Below are 13549 nucleotides of genomic sequence, written 5' to 3' on the forward strand. Positions count from 1 at the left end.
CTAACAGTTAATCAACATAGTTACAATGCCTGTCAGCTATGAGCAGGTAGCAAAATCACTACGAATAAGGTTATATCATTTCCAACAATTTGGCAAAGGAAAGTATGACTGAGGTAATACAAGTAGCTGCACATGCCTACTAAGAAAACTGACACCTTTTGATAACATGATTTTTGTTTAAGGATTTGTGCTTGCCACACACAAGCTGAAACTCCATAATCAACTTATTCTATATTAAGTCTGAAATTAACGCAGAACAACTCAACATAAATGTGGTACTTCGATACCACTAGATGCTACATTGTCTGATTTAAAACCCTGGTTTATCTATCAACTAAAATTCAGGAATGATTTGCTCAGACAAATCATATCCGCTGAAGTCATCTTATCTATTTCTTGTACTCACTGAAAACCACAGGAAAGTTATAGGAAAGACACCTACAAAATTAAAAAAAAAAAAGAATTACACATCTTGATGATTTTAAATTACCAACTGCCTGCAAAACTAATGGGCACAATTTCAAAACAATGTAAAAAAAATGAGGTTGCTTATGAAGGCCATAGCTTTGGTGACAACTTAGACCCAAACTTTAGATCTGTGGGTGATCCAGACCTAACATTCTGCTTGTGCCTGATGTTCCCATTTACTTGCAGGGCTTTATGGCTACAGCATATTCTTCGCTCATTGCACACATTACAGACACCTAGAAGGAAAAAAAAATGCAGGCAAAAAGTTATTCAGAAGGCAATACATACATAAGATATGTTATTATATACTGGATAGTTGTGGATATTTTATACATTCTGACTTTGGAAAGAGGTATTCCAAAACGAGATAATCTACTTTCTCTATAGGTTTCCAAAGTAAAATTTCTCAAATTGTGGTTTTTAAGATGACTTCCAGGGAGCAGGGATAATAAGAGCTATGAATATCTCAATACTTATTAGATATTATACTTCTGAGAGTCACAGCAAAGACAAAGAGTAAATCACCTTCAGATTTTAGTATTCCCATACCATCCTTTCTCATCTTTAATGGCTCAGTTGCTATTCTTCAATACACATTTGGGGTTGGCAGTGTCTGCTTAGCAAAAAGTGAACTTTGATACCTTCTTTGGTAAACGATCTCTAAGGGTATCATGGGAAACCTGTCTCACAGAGATCATTTTCAATTTTAGCAGTATATAAAAACTGTATTTCATATTTGGCATTTTTTGCTAACTAGTTTAGGCCACAGTTTTTATAAAAAGCAATCTCTCCTTGGGTCTTTACCTGTACATCTTCACCTGCATTGTATTTTCCTTCTATTTCTTTACCTAGTTCACCTTCTGGGAGCTTAAGATCCTCACGAACTTCACCGGTTTCTGTCAGCAGGGATAAGTAACCATCTTGAATACATATCAGCTATTAAAAGAAATAATATAATTTGCATTGATTAGATTATATCACTCTTTGTAATATTTACATAGTTAAGATACAATCCACATTAATTTGTACACATACACAACAATACATTAATATATTCTGATAGCTTAAAAATGCTAAACATACAAAAGCATAAAAGATGTATAGACTAAAAGTATAAGTTCAGTCCTTTCTGAACACCACCTTCCCCCAACTCTCTATCTATATAGTATGCCCTGAAGCATTTATGTGTATGTGCACAATACAAACATAGTTGCTTTAGAAAAAATAAATGAGAATCCAAGGCGATTCCGTCTCCAAGGGACCTGTTCATGCTCCTCTTCAGGAAATTAGTAACTTAGAATAAAATCTGACATGCCTTAGGTTGTTGGGGGGAATGGGACGTTTGTTTCCTTTGCCTTCCTTTGGCTGCCTATACACATACTTCAATCCTTTCTGGTTAGTTTGAGTCTTCTCATTCCCATGATGAAGTTGTCCTCTCCCTTGACCTAGGCCAGAGGCATTGATGTGCAGCAAGTTTCTTTAGTCATCAACTATGACCTTCCCACCAACAGGGAAAACTATCCATTATAATTGGTCCTCGTGGACAATTTGGCCATAAGGGTGTGGCCATTAACATGGTGACAGAGAAGACAAGAGAACTCTTCGAGATATTGAGACCTTTCCACAAATCTTCAATTGAGAAGATGCTAGTCATTGTTGCCGACCTCATCTGAAGGGCTGTCCTTTTACCTAGCCCTATCCAGGATTCAGGCCCTGGGGGGTTGAAGAGGAGCAGGAGTGAGGAGGGAAGGGAGCCATGGGATGGACATCTTGTCAGTTTTTTTTCTTTTCTTGGAATGTCACTTTTTGTATCAAAAGAAAAAACATAAATGGGATGTCACAGGTATTTTTCAGCAAGTTGTTTTCACTTAACAATGTCTTAGAAATCTTTCCAAATTGGAAACTATAGGCCTGCCTCAGTCTCTAACTACTTCACAACTGCATAAACAGATTGTAACTGATTTAACTGTTTTCCTATTAATGGGCATAAAGTTAATTTTAGTTTTCCATGATTATAATGTGTTTTATAATTTGATTATGAACAAAATTCTGTAGAAAACTTTTGGTGTCCAGTTTACTACTACATTAGATTTTTTTTTCAAGACAAACATTTGCTTGTTGACAACATTAATGAGACAAACCCAGTTTAAACTACAAAAAGACACAGTTTTGATATCACTGATTTTTTTTTTATTATAGGAATGAGGACACAGCCACTCTGTACTCATTTATTCTAAAAGCATATACACCGTCAGTATGTCTAAGATTTTTTAAAAAAATTTATTTAAATTTTAGTTAACATATAGTGTAGTATTGGTTTCAAGAGTAGAATCAGTGATTTATCACTTAAATACAACATCCAGTGCTCATCACAACAAGGGCCCTCTTTAATGCCCATCACCTATCTAGCCCATCTCCCACCCCCTTCCATCAATCCTCAGTCTCTTCTCTCCCCGCTGCCTTACCATCTGTTTTGTTTCTTAAATTCCACATGTGAGTGACTACTGATGGGAATGCAAACTGGTATAGTCACTTCCACTCTGGAGAACAGTATGGAGGCTCCTCAAAAAACCAAAAACAGAAATGCCCTACCATCCAGCAACAAGTGCCTAGGCTTCTAACAGATTTTACGACAGGCAATTGTTCGGAAATACCAGATGCTAACATTGACAAACACAGAAAGAGTAGAAGATACAGTCCTCACTCCCCTTTACTGCTGTAACACAAACATACCATAGAGGTAGATTTCAAAGCTCCTCTCTATGGCACTACCAGATCTGGCTCTGGCTTCCCACAGATATCTCACCAGGAGATTTCAGCTTTTACACATGCCTAAAATCTCAAAAACAAAAAATCATCCTGAAAGCAACCACAAATACTTTTAATTCATCTTTACATCACTCAAACATTTATGAGGTGGTTGGCAGAGAAGTGGGAAATGAGGTTGAGGCAGAAGTGTAGTTCTTTTTGATTTACCAATCTTTGTATGCACTACAAAGTGATCACCAGAATAAATCTAGTTACCATCCATCACCATACAATTGATCTCCTTTACCCATTTCACTCATTCCCCAATCCCCTTCATCTCTAATAACCAATCACCAATATGCTCTGTAAGTTTTGTTTTGTTTTTGTTCATTTGTATTTTACACTTTACATGTAAGTATTTCTCTTTTTCTCTGGGACTTATTTCACTTAGCATAACACTTCAAGTTCCATCTAGGTTGTTGCAAATGTCAACATCTCCTTTTTTTATGACAGAGTAGTAGTCAGTTATATATATATATATATATATATATATATACCACATCTTCTTTCTCCATTTATCCATTAATGGACATTTAGGCTGTTTCCATATCTTGGCTATTGTAAATGATACTGCAATGAACATCTAGGTGCATATAGCTTTTGAACTTAAGTGTTTTCATACCCAGAAGTGGTATAGCTGGATCATATGGTAGTTCTACTTTTACTTTTTGAGAAACCTCCATACTGTTTTCCATAGTGGCTACACCAATTTAAATTCCCACAAAGAGTCCAAGAAGTTCCTTTCTCTCCAGATCTTTTCCAATACTTGTTACTTATTGTCTTTTTGATAATAACTATTCTAACAGGTATGAGGTGATATCTCATTGTGGTTTTCATTTGAAGTTCCCTGTTAATTAGTGGTGTTGAATATCTTCTCAGGTACTTGTTGGCCATCTGTGTATCTTCTTTGGAAAAATTTGTTTTGATCTTCTGCCTATATTTAAATCAAATTACTTGGTTTTTTTGGTTTGTTTATTTTTTGCTATTGAGGTGTTTATGTTTTGGACATTAACCCCTTATCAGGTATATGATTTCCAAATATTTTCTCCCATTCAGTAGACTGCCTTTTCATCTTGTTGGTTTCCTTTGCTATACAGAAGCTTTTTAGTTTGATGTAGTCAAACTCATTTATTTTTGCTTTTGCTGCCTTTTCTTTTGGTGTCAGATCCAAAAATTTAATGCCAAGACCAATGTCAAGAAGCTTACCACAAATGTTTTCTTCTAGTTTCGTAGTTTCAGGTCTTATACTCAAGTCTTTAACCAATTTTGAGTTAATTTTTGTGTATGGTGTAAGATAATCTAGTTTCATTCTTTTGCATGTGGTTGTCTAGTTTGCTCAACATCATTTACTGTATAATTCTAAACAGCCACAGGCTTATAAGGCAGATCTTTCTGACTTTGGCTTTTAGCAATTCCCCTACGTATAACTTGTCTATTTCATGAATTAAAGGTTCCACTGCCATTAGTGACTGAAACATAAAAGGCAAATAATAATACTGGATACTTTGATATTTATTTATATAATGGTAGTATTTTATTTTTATTTAAAAAATGTTTTTAAAATGTTTTTTATTCATTTCTGAGGGAGAGGCAGCGTGAGCAGGGGAGGATCAGAGATGGAGACACAGAATCCAAAGACAGGCTCCAGACTCTGAGCTTGCTGTCAGCACAGAGCCCGACGCAGGGCTCAAACCCATGAACCGTGAGATCATGACCAGGGCCGAAGTCGGATGCTTAACCGACTGAGCCACCCAGGTGTCCCTAGTATTTTATTTTTAAAGAGTTAAGAATTCATTAGTTAAACTGTGGGATGAAATATAAAGCATTTCAAATAAAATATGTATCGACATATTATAAAATATCTCATAAAACAACATATTTTAAAAAGTAAACATCTTATTAAAATAAATTACTATATAAAATAAAATTAAAATTTTCAAAAATAAAACTGTAGCAAAACAAAATTTAATAATGAAAATTATTTGATCTTCTTACATAAATTACTTAAAAATCTTCAGATACACAGTAAATTTACAAAAATATGTCAAAATCCCCTATCTTTTCCCTAGATTCACCCATTGTTAACATTTAACCACATGTGCATTTTTTCTTTCTGTATGTAGGAATACATAAACACATATAATACACATTCTTGTTCTTTCCTTCTTTTTACTAAACGATTTGAGAGTATGTGTCAAACATCATGTCTCTAGCAATAAATACTTTAGTGTGTTTTCCTAAGAAAGACAAATTCTTATATAACCAACTTATTTTTTAAAATTAGGAAATGTAATATTGCTAAAATATTATTTAATATATAGCCCATATTCAAATTTACCAATTGTTCCAGTATTGTCTTTCATAGAAGCTATTTCCTTCCAACTCCAGGTTCATACCTTGTACATATTTGGCAAGGATATGTGCATGAAGACCACCACAGCACAATAAATATAACTGAAAAGGCCCACAGAGCTAACTTTTTTAAATGAACAGAAATAAGTATTATATGGTGACTTGATAACAAAGGAGTATGATCACTGAGTACTTACTATGCAAGCTGCTGTTCTAAGTTATTAACTAATTAAACCTCACAATGATCCCATGAGGAGTTTATTATTCTTATCTTCATTTTATAAATAACGAAAAAAGGCAAGAGGTTAAGAAACTTGCCAACCGAAGTGTTACAGTAAGGATTTGGACCCAGCCTGTCTGGCGTGAGTCATTGTCTTATCCATGATACAGTATAGACTACCTACTATGCACTAGGATGAAAAAGTGAAGCACTTGTTCTGAGTGCAGAATTTAAGGTGGCACCAAAACACCTCATCAGTGATCCACATATTTTAAAGCTAAAATTAATGCAAAAATTTCACGATGAACAAAGTATAAAAATTTTAAATAAAGACAAAAATTGAAATAGCGATTTTTCCTTTTGCCTTAGACTGCTATGTGGCTGGACATTGTTAGTAGTCTTTTTATTTAAAATTTTGTGATTTAGGGGTGCCTACGTGGCTTATTCAGTTGAGTGTCCCACTTCCAATTTCTGCTCAGGTCATGATCTCATGGCTCAGGGATAGACCTGAGTCGGGCTCTGCGCTGACATCACGGAGCCTGCTTGGGATTCCCTCTTTCTCTCTCTCTCTCTCTCTCTCTCAAAATAAATAAAGTTAAAAAAAATTTGTGCTCTCGGCAAGGGCCTCACTTAGCTCATTCCCCTTACCCTAGTTTGGGCCCTGCTGTATCCTCAAATAAAACCCAAACCAAATATTTCCTTTATGTTAAATCTGGAGCTCCAACCAATGATTGACTCATTTTTAAAAATATTTATTTTTGAGAGAGAAAGAGAGAGATCATGCATGCATGGGGGAGGGGCAGAGAAGGGAGAGAACCCTCTCCGATTCATTAGCACAGAGCCTCGACAGTAAGATCATGACCTGAGCCAAAATCAAGAGTCAGATGCTTAACCGACTGAAAGGACTTAAAAGAAAAATTTGGTTTGGGTTTTATTTGGGGATACAGCAGGGCCTAGACTAGGGTAAGAGGAACAAGGCAAGTGAGGCCTTTGCCTAGAGCACATTTTTTACAATTAGTCAATCACCTAGGCACCCCAATGATTGACTAATCTGATCATGGTAGTAATTATATGAATTACTGATACTATCTTTCTGAAACACTCAAAGGCAAAAGCATTCTATATTGAATGCATATTAATGTATATAATGAATATTGAATATTCAAAGCATTCACATGTTAAGGATGAAAACAGAAATCCATTTTTGGCAAAAGAAAAGTCTATGCTTAGCCTTAGCTGCACTATCCTTACTTCAATGAATAATCACATATGCATTTAACAAATGTTTATTGAGCACCCACTATATGCCATGTCTAAATTAGGTGCTCCAAGCAAAATGGAATGATTAAATGGAATTTTTATACAGGAAAAGGGGGAGCAGGAAAGGACTACTTTTTGGTACATATCTACTTATGAGGTAATTATCGTATACATTTTCTCATTTAACCCTCACATTCTCCTTCCTTTGAAGACTGAGGCTCAGAGAGATTATATAATTTGTCCAAGGTCGTCCAGCTAGAAAGTGGCGGAACTAGATCCAAACCCAAATTTGCCCAGTGCTCGCTTCGGCAGCACATATACCAAACCCAAATTTGCCTGACTAAAAACAAACAAACCAACCCATATGCTATTATTATAATAAGACAATTCAAATGTTTACAAAGACTCCAAAGCAACCTAGAAAACATTTATAAATGGGAAAGTGAAAATATAAAACTTACTACATTAAAACTATGTAAAAATACATTACATGGGAACAAAGAATAAAAGGAAATCATATGGGAATTGCAGTGGATGGTAACATGCTCTAAAAATTATATAATACAATAAAAGATATAGCAAGAAGTCAGTTTAAAATGAATTTAAAAAATCTAGGTATCACACTTGTAGTTTTCACTGTGTAAAATATAACAGGAAAGAGTACGATATATGGTATGCTTGTCACTGAGATTGAAGACTTACAAGAGAGACTTTAGTTATGATTAATCTGAGCAACCACATCCTATGAGGTCAATAGTTTGGTTACCATCAGTTCTCCCAAACCAACGAAATGTTTTCATTACACACGACCTATCCAAATGTATAATTGAAACTAAACTTGGAAGTTTATACCTATAATTTAACAAAAGGTCATGGCATGGTCACTGAATGTAAATAAAACAATTACATAGTTTTGTATTTTCTTTACTATATCCAGTGGCCATGTACCTTATGTTTTATATTAATGGCTTTCGACTAACTTCTGTATTTAGGAATACCAAATTCTGACTCACATTCATTAATACACAAACTTGGGTGGAATATGAATTCCAATGACTCTGTGAAAGTCTTAGGTTTGAGAAGTGAAAAGAAATAAAATACCTGGGAGAGAGTCATCTACATTTGAAATGTTACGAAAAAGAGAATAGCAGTTTTACTAAACATTGGACTTATTCAATCACAAAATGCAGTCACTTGATCTGAGAAACAATAAGACATGTTCAACTTTTCAAAAATTCAAAATGTTAAAAAAAATAGCAAATTAACAGTAAATATAGACAAGTTACAAGTATTAAATATCACTATTTTTTCCTTTTTTTTTTTTAGGATAAGTGGTGCCTAATATTTAGTTAGAAAAACCTATAAAACTACTCCCAGGTTTTGTTAAATTACAGTTGATAGTAGAATGTATTTGCAACTTTAAGAAATAAGCAGCATTTTACAGGAAATTAGTACTCACTTGATAATCATTTCTCTTAATATTTGGAACATCCATGTTGTGAGTAGAGGGACAAATATCTTCATATTTTTTGCCCGTGAAAATATCAATTCCAACAAGGTGAACCTAACAGAAAAGGGAGAACAGGAAACCTGTTTAATCTTTGCCAAGTATATCACTCATTACATACACAAGAGCACAATACCAAAGCTGATTATGACAGATTCTTTCTCCTTCCAAGGTCATCTAATTTTATTTTCTAAAAAAAGAAAAAAAAATGTAGTGGTCACTGAACTGAGAAGCAGTGAACCAAACTAAACAGTTTCACGACATATCCAGACCCAATATCATATATAGCTCAGTAATTCAACTATAAGAGTGCATAAGAGAAATGAAGTTATGTTAGAACAGGTTTTCTCATCTGAATAGATATTCTAAGTCACTAGGATTGCAGGAAAGTTTCATTTCCCAGTTAATGAAATATTATAAGGGCCAAATAAAGAAACGCTATATTTCAGTATCTAAAGCAGTAGCTGGTCACTCAGTAATTGCAGGAAGAAAAATTGTGATTTTTACAAAGTTATAAATATGGAAATCTCATGTTCCGCACTGTAATAAAAATGATCAAAGCCCCAACGCAAAGAGAGACCTGGAAGGGCACTTACCTTGGCATGACCGTGCTTTCCAGTTTTGGAAGTTGACATCTCCACTATTTTGCATGGTCGTCCTTTGAGAACCACGAAGCCGTTTTTGCGCAGGGCAGAGCACTGCATTGGGTAAGTGCTGGAAGCCCCAGCATCTCCAGTAGTGAAATCAATTTCATCCGCCATGGTGGGCTGGGGAGATGCTAGCTTTTCCCGGGGAACTACGCAAAAAGTTTGTGTTTGCTTTTTAACAACGGGAACGCAGGCAGGGAAACATCACATTTTGGACAGGTTACGTACCAAACATCATGGATCTATCATTTTTTCATTTATAGAACACCCACCCAAGAATAGGGGGCACTTTCTAACTCCGGCCTCTACAAACTTTTCCATCCATTGGTGGGGAGGTAGGGAGGGAGGTCGCAGATGAGCTCCTAGGGGGTGGGGGACACCCGCCCCGGGCACTCACCGGCGCGGGGAGCAGCAAATCTCGGCCCCCATCGTCCCACCGCAGGAGAAGCCGGCGACCTTCCCGCACCGCGCCGCACCACCCGGCCCTCCGCCGCCGCCCTTATCCCCACTGCGGGGGACCCAGCCCAGGCCGCACATCCGCGAGAGGGATGGGGATAACAGGACTCGGCAAACAGCACCTCGCCCTCAGGCAGCGGGCGTGCACCCCGCCCTCCAGCCTGCGGCGCCGTCGCCCCGGCCTCTCAGGCGCCCCCTTGTCCTGCCGGCATCCCCGGCCCGGCCCGGCCCCGCAAGGGCCTGAGCCCTGGCGGGTCCCGCGCTCTCCTCCGTTCCCCCATCCATCCTTCCTCCTTCCCTCGTTCTGGACTCGGCTCCGGTCGCCTCCTCCGGCCCTGCCTCGCTCCGGTCCCGGCCCTACCGGCTTTTCCCCATGTCTTCACCTTTCAGCAGGGAAAGCGCTTTCGCCTGCGCACCGGCGCCGGTCCCCTACAGCTGCGGCGGCGGCAGCGGTGGCGGCCCCGGCAGTTCCAAGAAACGGGGCGGGGCCGCCACACTTTCCACACCCCGGCCTCCCCGCCCTTTCCCGCCCCCACCACAGCCCCACTTCCGGGATAGGTCCCAGCGCGTCACAGGCACCGCCCTCTGGGGCTACCATTGGCTACAACGTTCACGAGGTCCCGCCCAGTCACGTGAAGAGCGCCCTGGCAACCCCACGTGCTGCGGATTAGTGCACTTCCGGCGTGAAGAGCACTTTTCGGAGTCCGATTGCTGGGGGTGAACTTAAAGGCAAGGAAACTTGCTACCTAAAACTTTTATGTTGGTTGCGCTTGGGTCCAAGTTGAAGTTAACGGGAGCCAAACCACGCGTTCTGTGGCGCCTGGCTTAGGGTGCGTGCTGGTTGTCACGTGACAATTGTCAGAACGTGCGAGGGACACAGATTCACTGGAAGTCCTGCGTGGTTGTGGCGGAAACTTTGGGTTCGAACCTGGCCCAGGTCTGTGGTCGAAACCACACTTGTTCCTCAAGGAAGAGCCCAAGGGCAGTATTTTATTACCGGCTCTAACCTGATGACTGACGGCGGCTCCCCACCCCGCCATCCGTGATGAGATTCTGGTAGTGACTGTCACTGGGGTCCTGGGCAGAGTCAGCAGCGCCTTCAGGCCCAGACACCTGCGAAGCAAACAGCAGCAGTGAAATGACCCAGCTCAGTCTTCACACTAGGCTGTTACAGAGTTGTGGAGGTGAGTGGTGAATGCTGATCTCCTTCCTACCTCCTGATCCCGTCCAGAAACTCAGACCTTCTGACTAACTCGGCTCTTTTTTCCTCTGGGCATTGGAATTTGACCTTGAGGTATGTTCAAACCTTAGTAGAGCTCTTGGGTTGTCTTCAAAATCCACCAGGAGCTGGTAGAGACTTGACTAGGGTTAAGGACCAAGATTCTTAAAAGCAATGTGCTCTGCCCTGTGTTCCATTTCACAAGGCACTACATTCTCCTACTTTGGACAGGTGACCTACACTTCCCGTATGCTGTCCTGTAATTTTGTATTGCTATCTTTTGAATAGCAAGTCACGTTTCTCATGTTACTATGTGGCTCTACAGTGGGCACACCTATTTGACGCATGTTGAATTTAGCCTTTATAATAAGCAAGTGACCTCCCATAAACTGAATTCAGCCTCTAGCTGACACATTAAAGAATCAAATTTGAACCGAGGTTCATGAGTCCACTTGGCTTTTCCTTACACCGTCTAACCTATCCCTGTCTAATGTTATTAGAATGATTGCTAATATGTGAAGAGTATTTATGTGAGCAGGTAGGGCATTAAATATTTTATGTGCATTATTCTTTGAACTGTTACCCGTTTTATTAACCTCAAGTTTATTTATTTTTAGAATCTTTATTTCTTTTTGAGAGAGACCACACAAGCAGGGGAGGAACAGAGAGAGAGAGAGAAGGAGGGAGACAGAATCTGAAGCAGGCTCCAGGCTCTGAGTTGTCAGCACAGAGCCCGATGCAGGGCTTGAACCGTGGAATGGTGAGATCATGACCTAGGCCAAAGTCTGCTGCTTAACCGACTGAGCCATCCAGGCGCCCCTGTTTTGTGAGTTTAGAAAAACATAGGCAGTTATATAACTACCACTGTAATCAAGGTAAAGAATATTTCCCTCATTCCAAAAGTTTCCTCCTGCCTTTTTGTGGTCAGTCCCCTCCCCCCTACACCCAGGCCCTGGAAACCATTAACAACTGCTGTTTTATCTACAGTTTTAATTGTAAAAAAAAAAAAAAAAAAAACCAGAGAAAAGTATTTTGGCCAGACTTACACAGCTAGTAAATCAGAGAGCCAAGATTGAACTCTAGGCAGTTTGACTCCATTATCACTGCTTTAACTACCACTGTATATACCACTGTATCACATAAGATTTGGATTAGAATCAAATGATTCAGCTTCATTCATTCAGCAAATACAATCAATTCTTGTGAAGTTGCTGGAACACTGAATCAGCAAATACTGAACTTTTGTTCCTAGGGGAAATGCAGAGTTAGGTGCCTGTGAGTCTGGTCACAACATTTTTGTGAAATGACCAATATATAATCTTGTTTTATGTGTGTTTCAGTGTCACATTACTTAATGCATATTGATTTCATTAACATTTAACTCACAGCCAACAGCACTATAATTATTATGCCTGAATGGAGTTTATCTGACACATATTTTCTCCATAAGGTACATCACAACCTTCTTGTGCTTAGAAGCACTAGACGGTGTTTCAGCACTGTGCTTCAGAGTCACTTTAAACAGCCAGGTCACCAACAGAAGTCACAAAAATGTGAAAAGTGGTGCTAATAGGCTGAAAAGAAACACTTGTTTAGTTTGACAGCTGTAACAAGAAGACAGAGTATCACCTTGTTTGACCTCAGCTGGGAAAATATGCGTTGGATGACTTCTATCTTTTGCTGTTCTGTGCTTGTCCATAACTGACTGTGAGAGCACTGCTAGTACTGATTATAAGTAAATTGGATCCATAGGCAAAGCCACAAATACTGGATCCACGAATAATGGGGATTCACTGTTTTTTTTAAATTAATTAATTAATTTATTTTTAATGTTTCATTTATTTCTGAGAGAGAGAGAGAGAAAGAGCATGAGCAGGGGAGGGTCAGAGAGAGAGGGAGATACAGAATCTGAAACAGGTTCCAGGCTCTGAGCTAGCTGTCAGCACAGCCTGACGCGGGGCTCAAACTGTGAGATCATGACCTGAGCTGAAGTTGGATGCTTAACCAACTGAGCCACTCAGGCACCCCTCACTGTTTTTATTTTAATACCCTTAGCACTGGAATTACCACGTTGACCAACAAAACCCCCATTCATTAGACTGCTTGCAGTCTACAATTTAGCAATTTTAATAGATAAAATAAATACAAATAAATAACTACAGGGTGCTGAAAAAAGGATCTTTTCCTCAGCTAGTCTGGGTGTAATCTAATAGGAATATGATGTAAGCCACATATAATTTTGAGTTTTGTTGTAACCATACTTAAAAAGCTAAAAAAAAAAGAGGTAAAATTAATTTCAGTAATATAGTTTACTTAACCCAGTACATCCAAAATATTTCATATGTAACCAATGTAAAAATTATTATTAAGATAATTTTATAGTTTTTTTAAATGTTTATTTATTTTGAGAGAGAGAGAGAGAGACAGAGCATGAGCAGGATAGGGACAGAGAGAGAGGGAGACACAGAATCTGAAGCAGGCTCCAGGCTCTGAGCTGTCAGCACAGAGCCTGATGCGGGACTCGAACTCATGAACTGCTAGATCATGACCTGAGCCGAAGTCGGATGCTTAATGAACTGAGCCACCCAGGTGCCCCAATTTTATAGTTTTTA

The 13549-nt window shown here is 38.8% G+C and overlaps 1 protein-coding gene and 1 non-coding gene across 2 annotated transcripts; one reads left to right on the top strand and one right to left on the bottom strand.

Annotated features, from left to right (window-relative positions):
* Positions 1-577: 577 nt before the first annotated feature.
* EIF5A2 (eukaryotic translation initiation factor 5A2) lies at positions 578-10176 on the bottom strand. The gene is made up of 5 exons (XM_039236542.1): positions 10102-10176; positions 9212-9411; positions 8568-8672; positions 1273-1404; positions 578-704 (listed from the first exon to the last, which is right to left on the bottom strand). Exons 2-5 carry the CDS (start codon positions 9374-9376, stop codon positions 645-647), a joined length of 462 nt encoding a protein of 153 aa, XP_039092473.1. The 5' UTR covers positions 9377-9411; positions 10102-10176; the 3' UTR covers positions 578-644.
* Positions 1703-1845, top strand: LOC120234630. The gene has a single exon (XR_005529147.1). It is a non-coding gene; the product is annotated as a small nucleolar RNA SNORA67 (small nucleolar RNA).
* Positions 10177-13549: the final 3373 nt, after the last annotated feature.

Source organism: Hyaena hyaena, unplaced genomic scaffold (genome assembly GCF_003009895.1).
Source record: "Hyaena hyaena isolate Hyena2069 unplaced genomic scaffold, ASM300989v1 scaffold_112, whole genome shotgun sequence".
Lineage (NCBI taxonomy): Eukaryota > Metazoa > Chordata > Mammalia > Carnivora > Hyaenidae > Hyaena > Hyaena hyaena.

What these genes read in the sequence shown, in the direction of transcription:
- EIF5A2 (XM_039236542.1), bottom strand. Translation starts at nt 9,376, where the DNA reads ATGGCGGATGAAATTGATTTCACTACTGGAGATGCTGGGGCTTCCAGC. An exon ending in TTAAGAGAAATGATTATCAA is followed by an intron (nt 1,405 to 8,567) that starts GTGAGTACTAAT and finishes TTCTTTTAATAG; the next exon opens with CTGATATGTATTCAAGATGG. An exon ending in ATGCAGGTGAAGATGTACAG is followed by an intron (nt 705 to 1,272) that starts GTAAAGACCCAA and finishes TTTTCCTTCTAG; the next exon opens with GTGTCTGTAATGTGTGCAAT.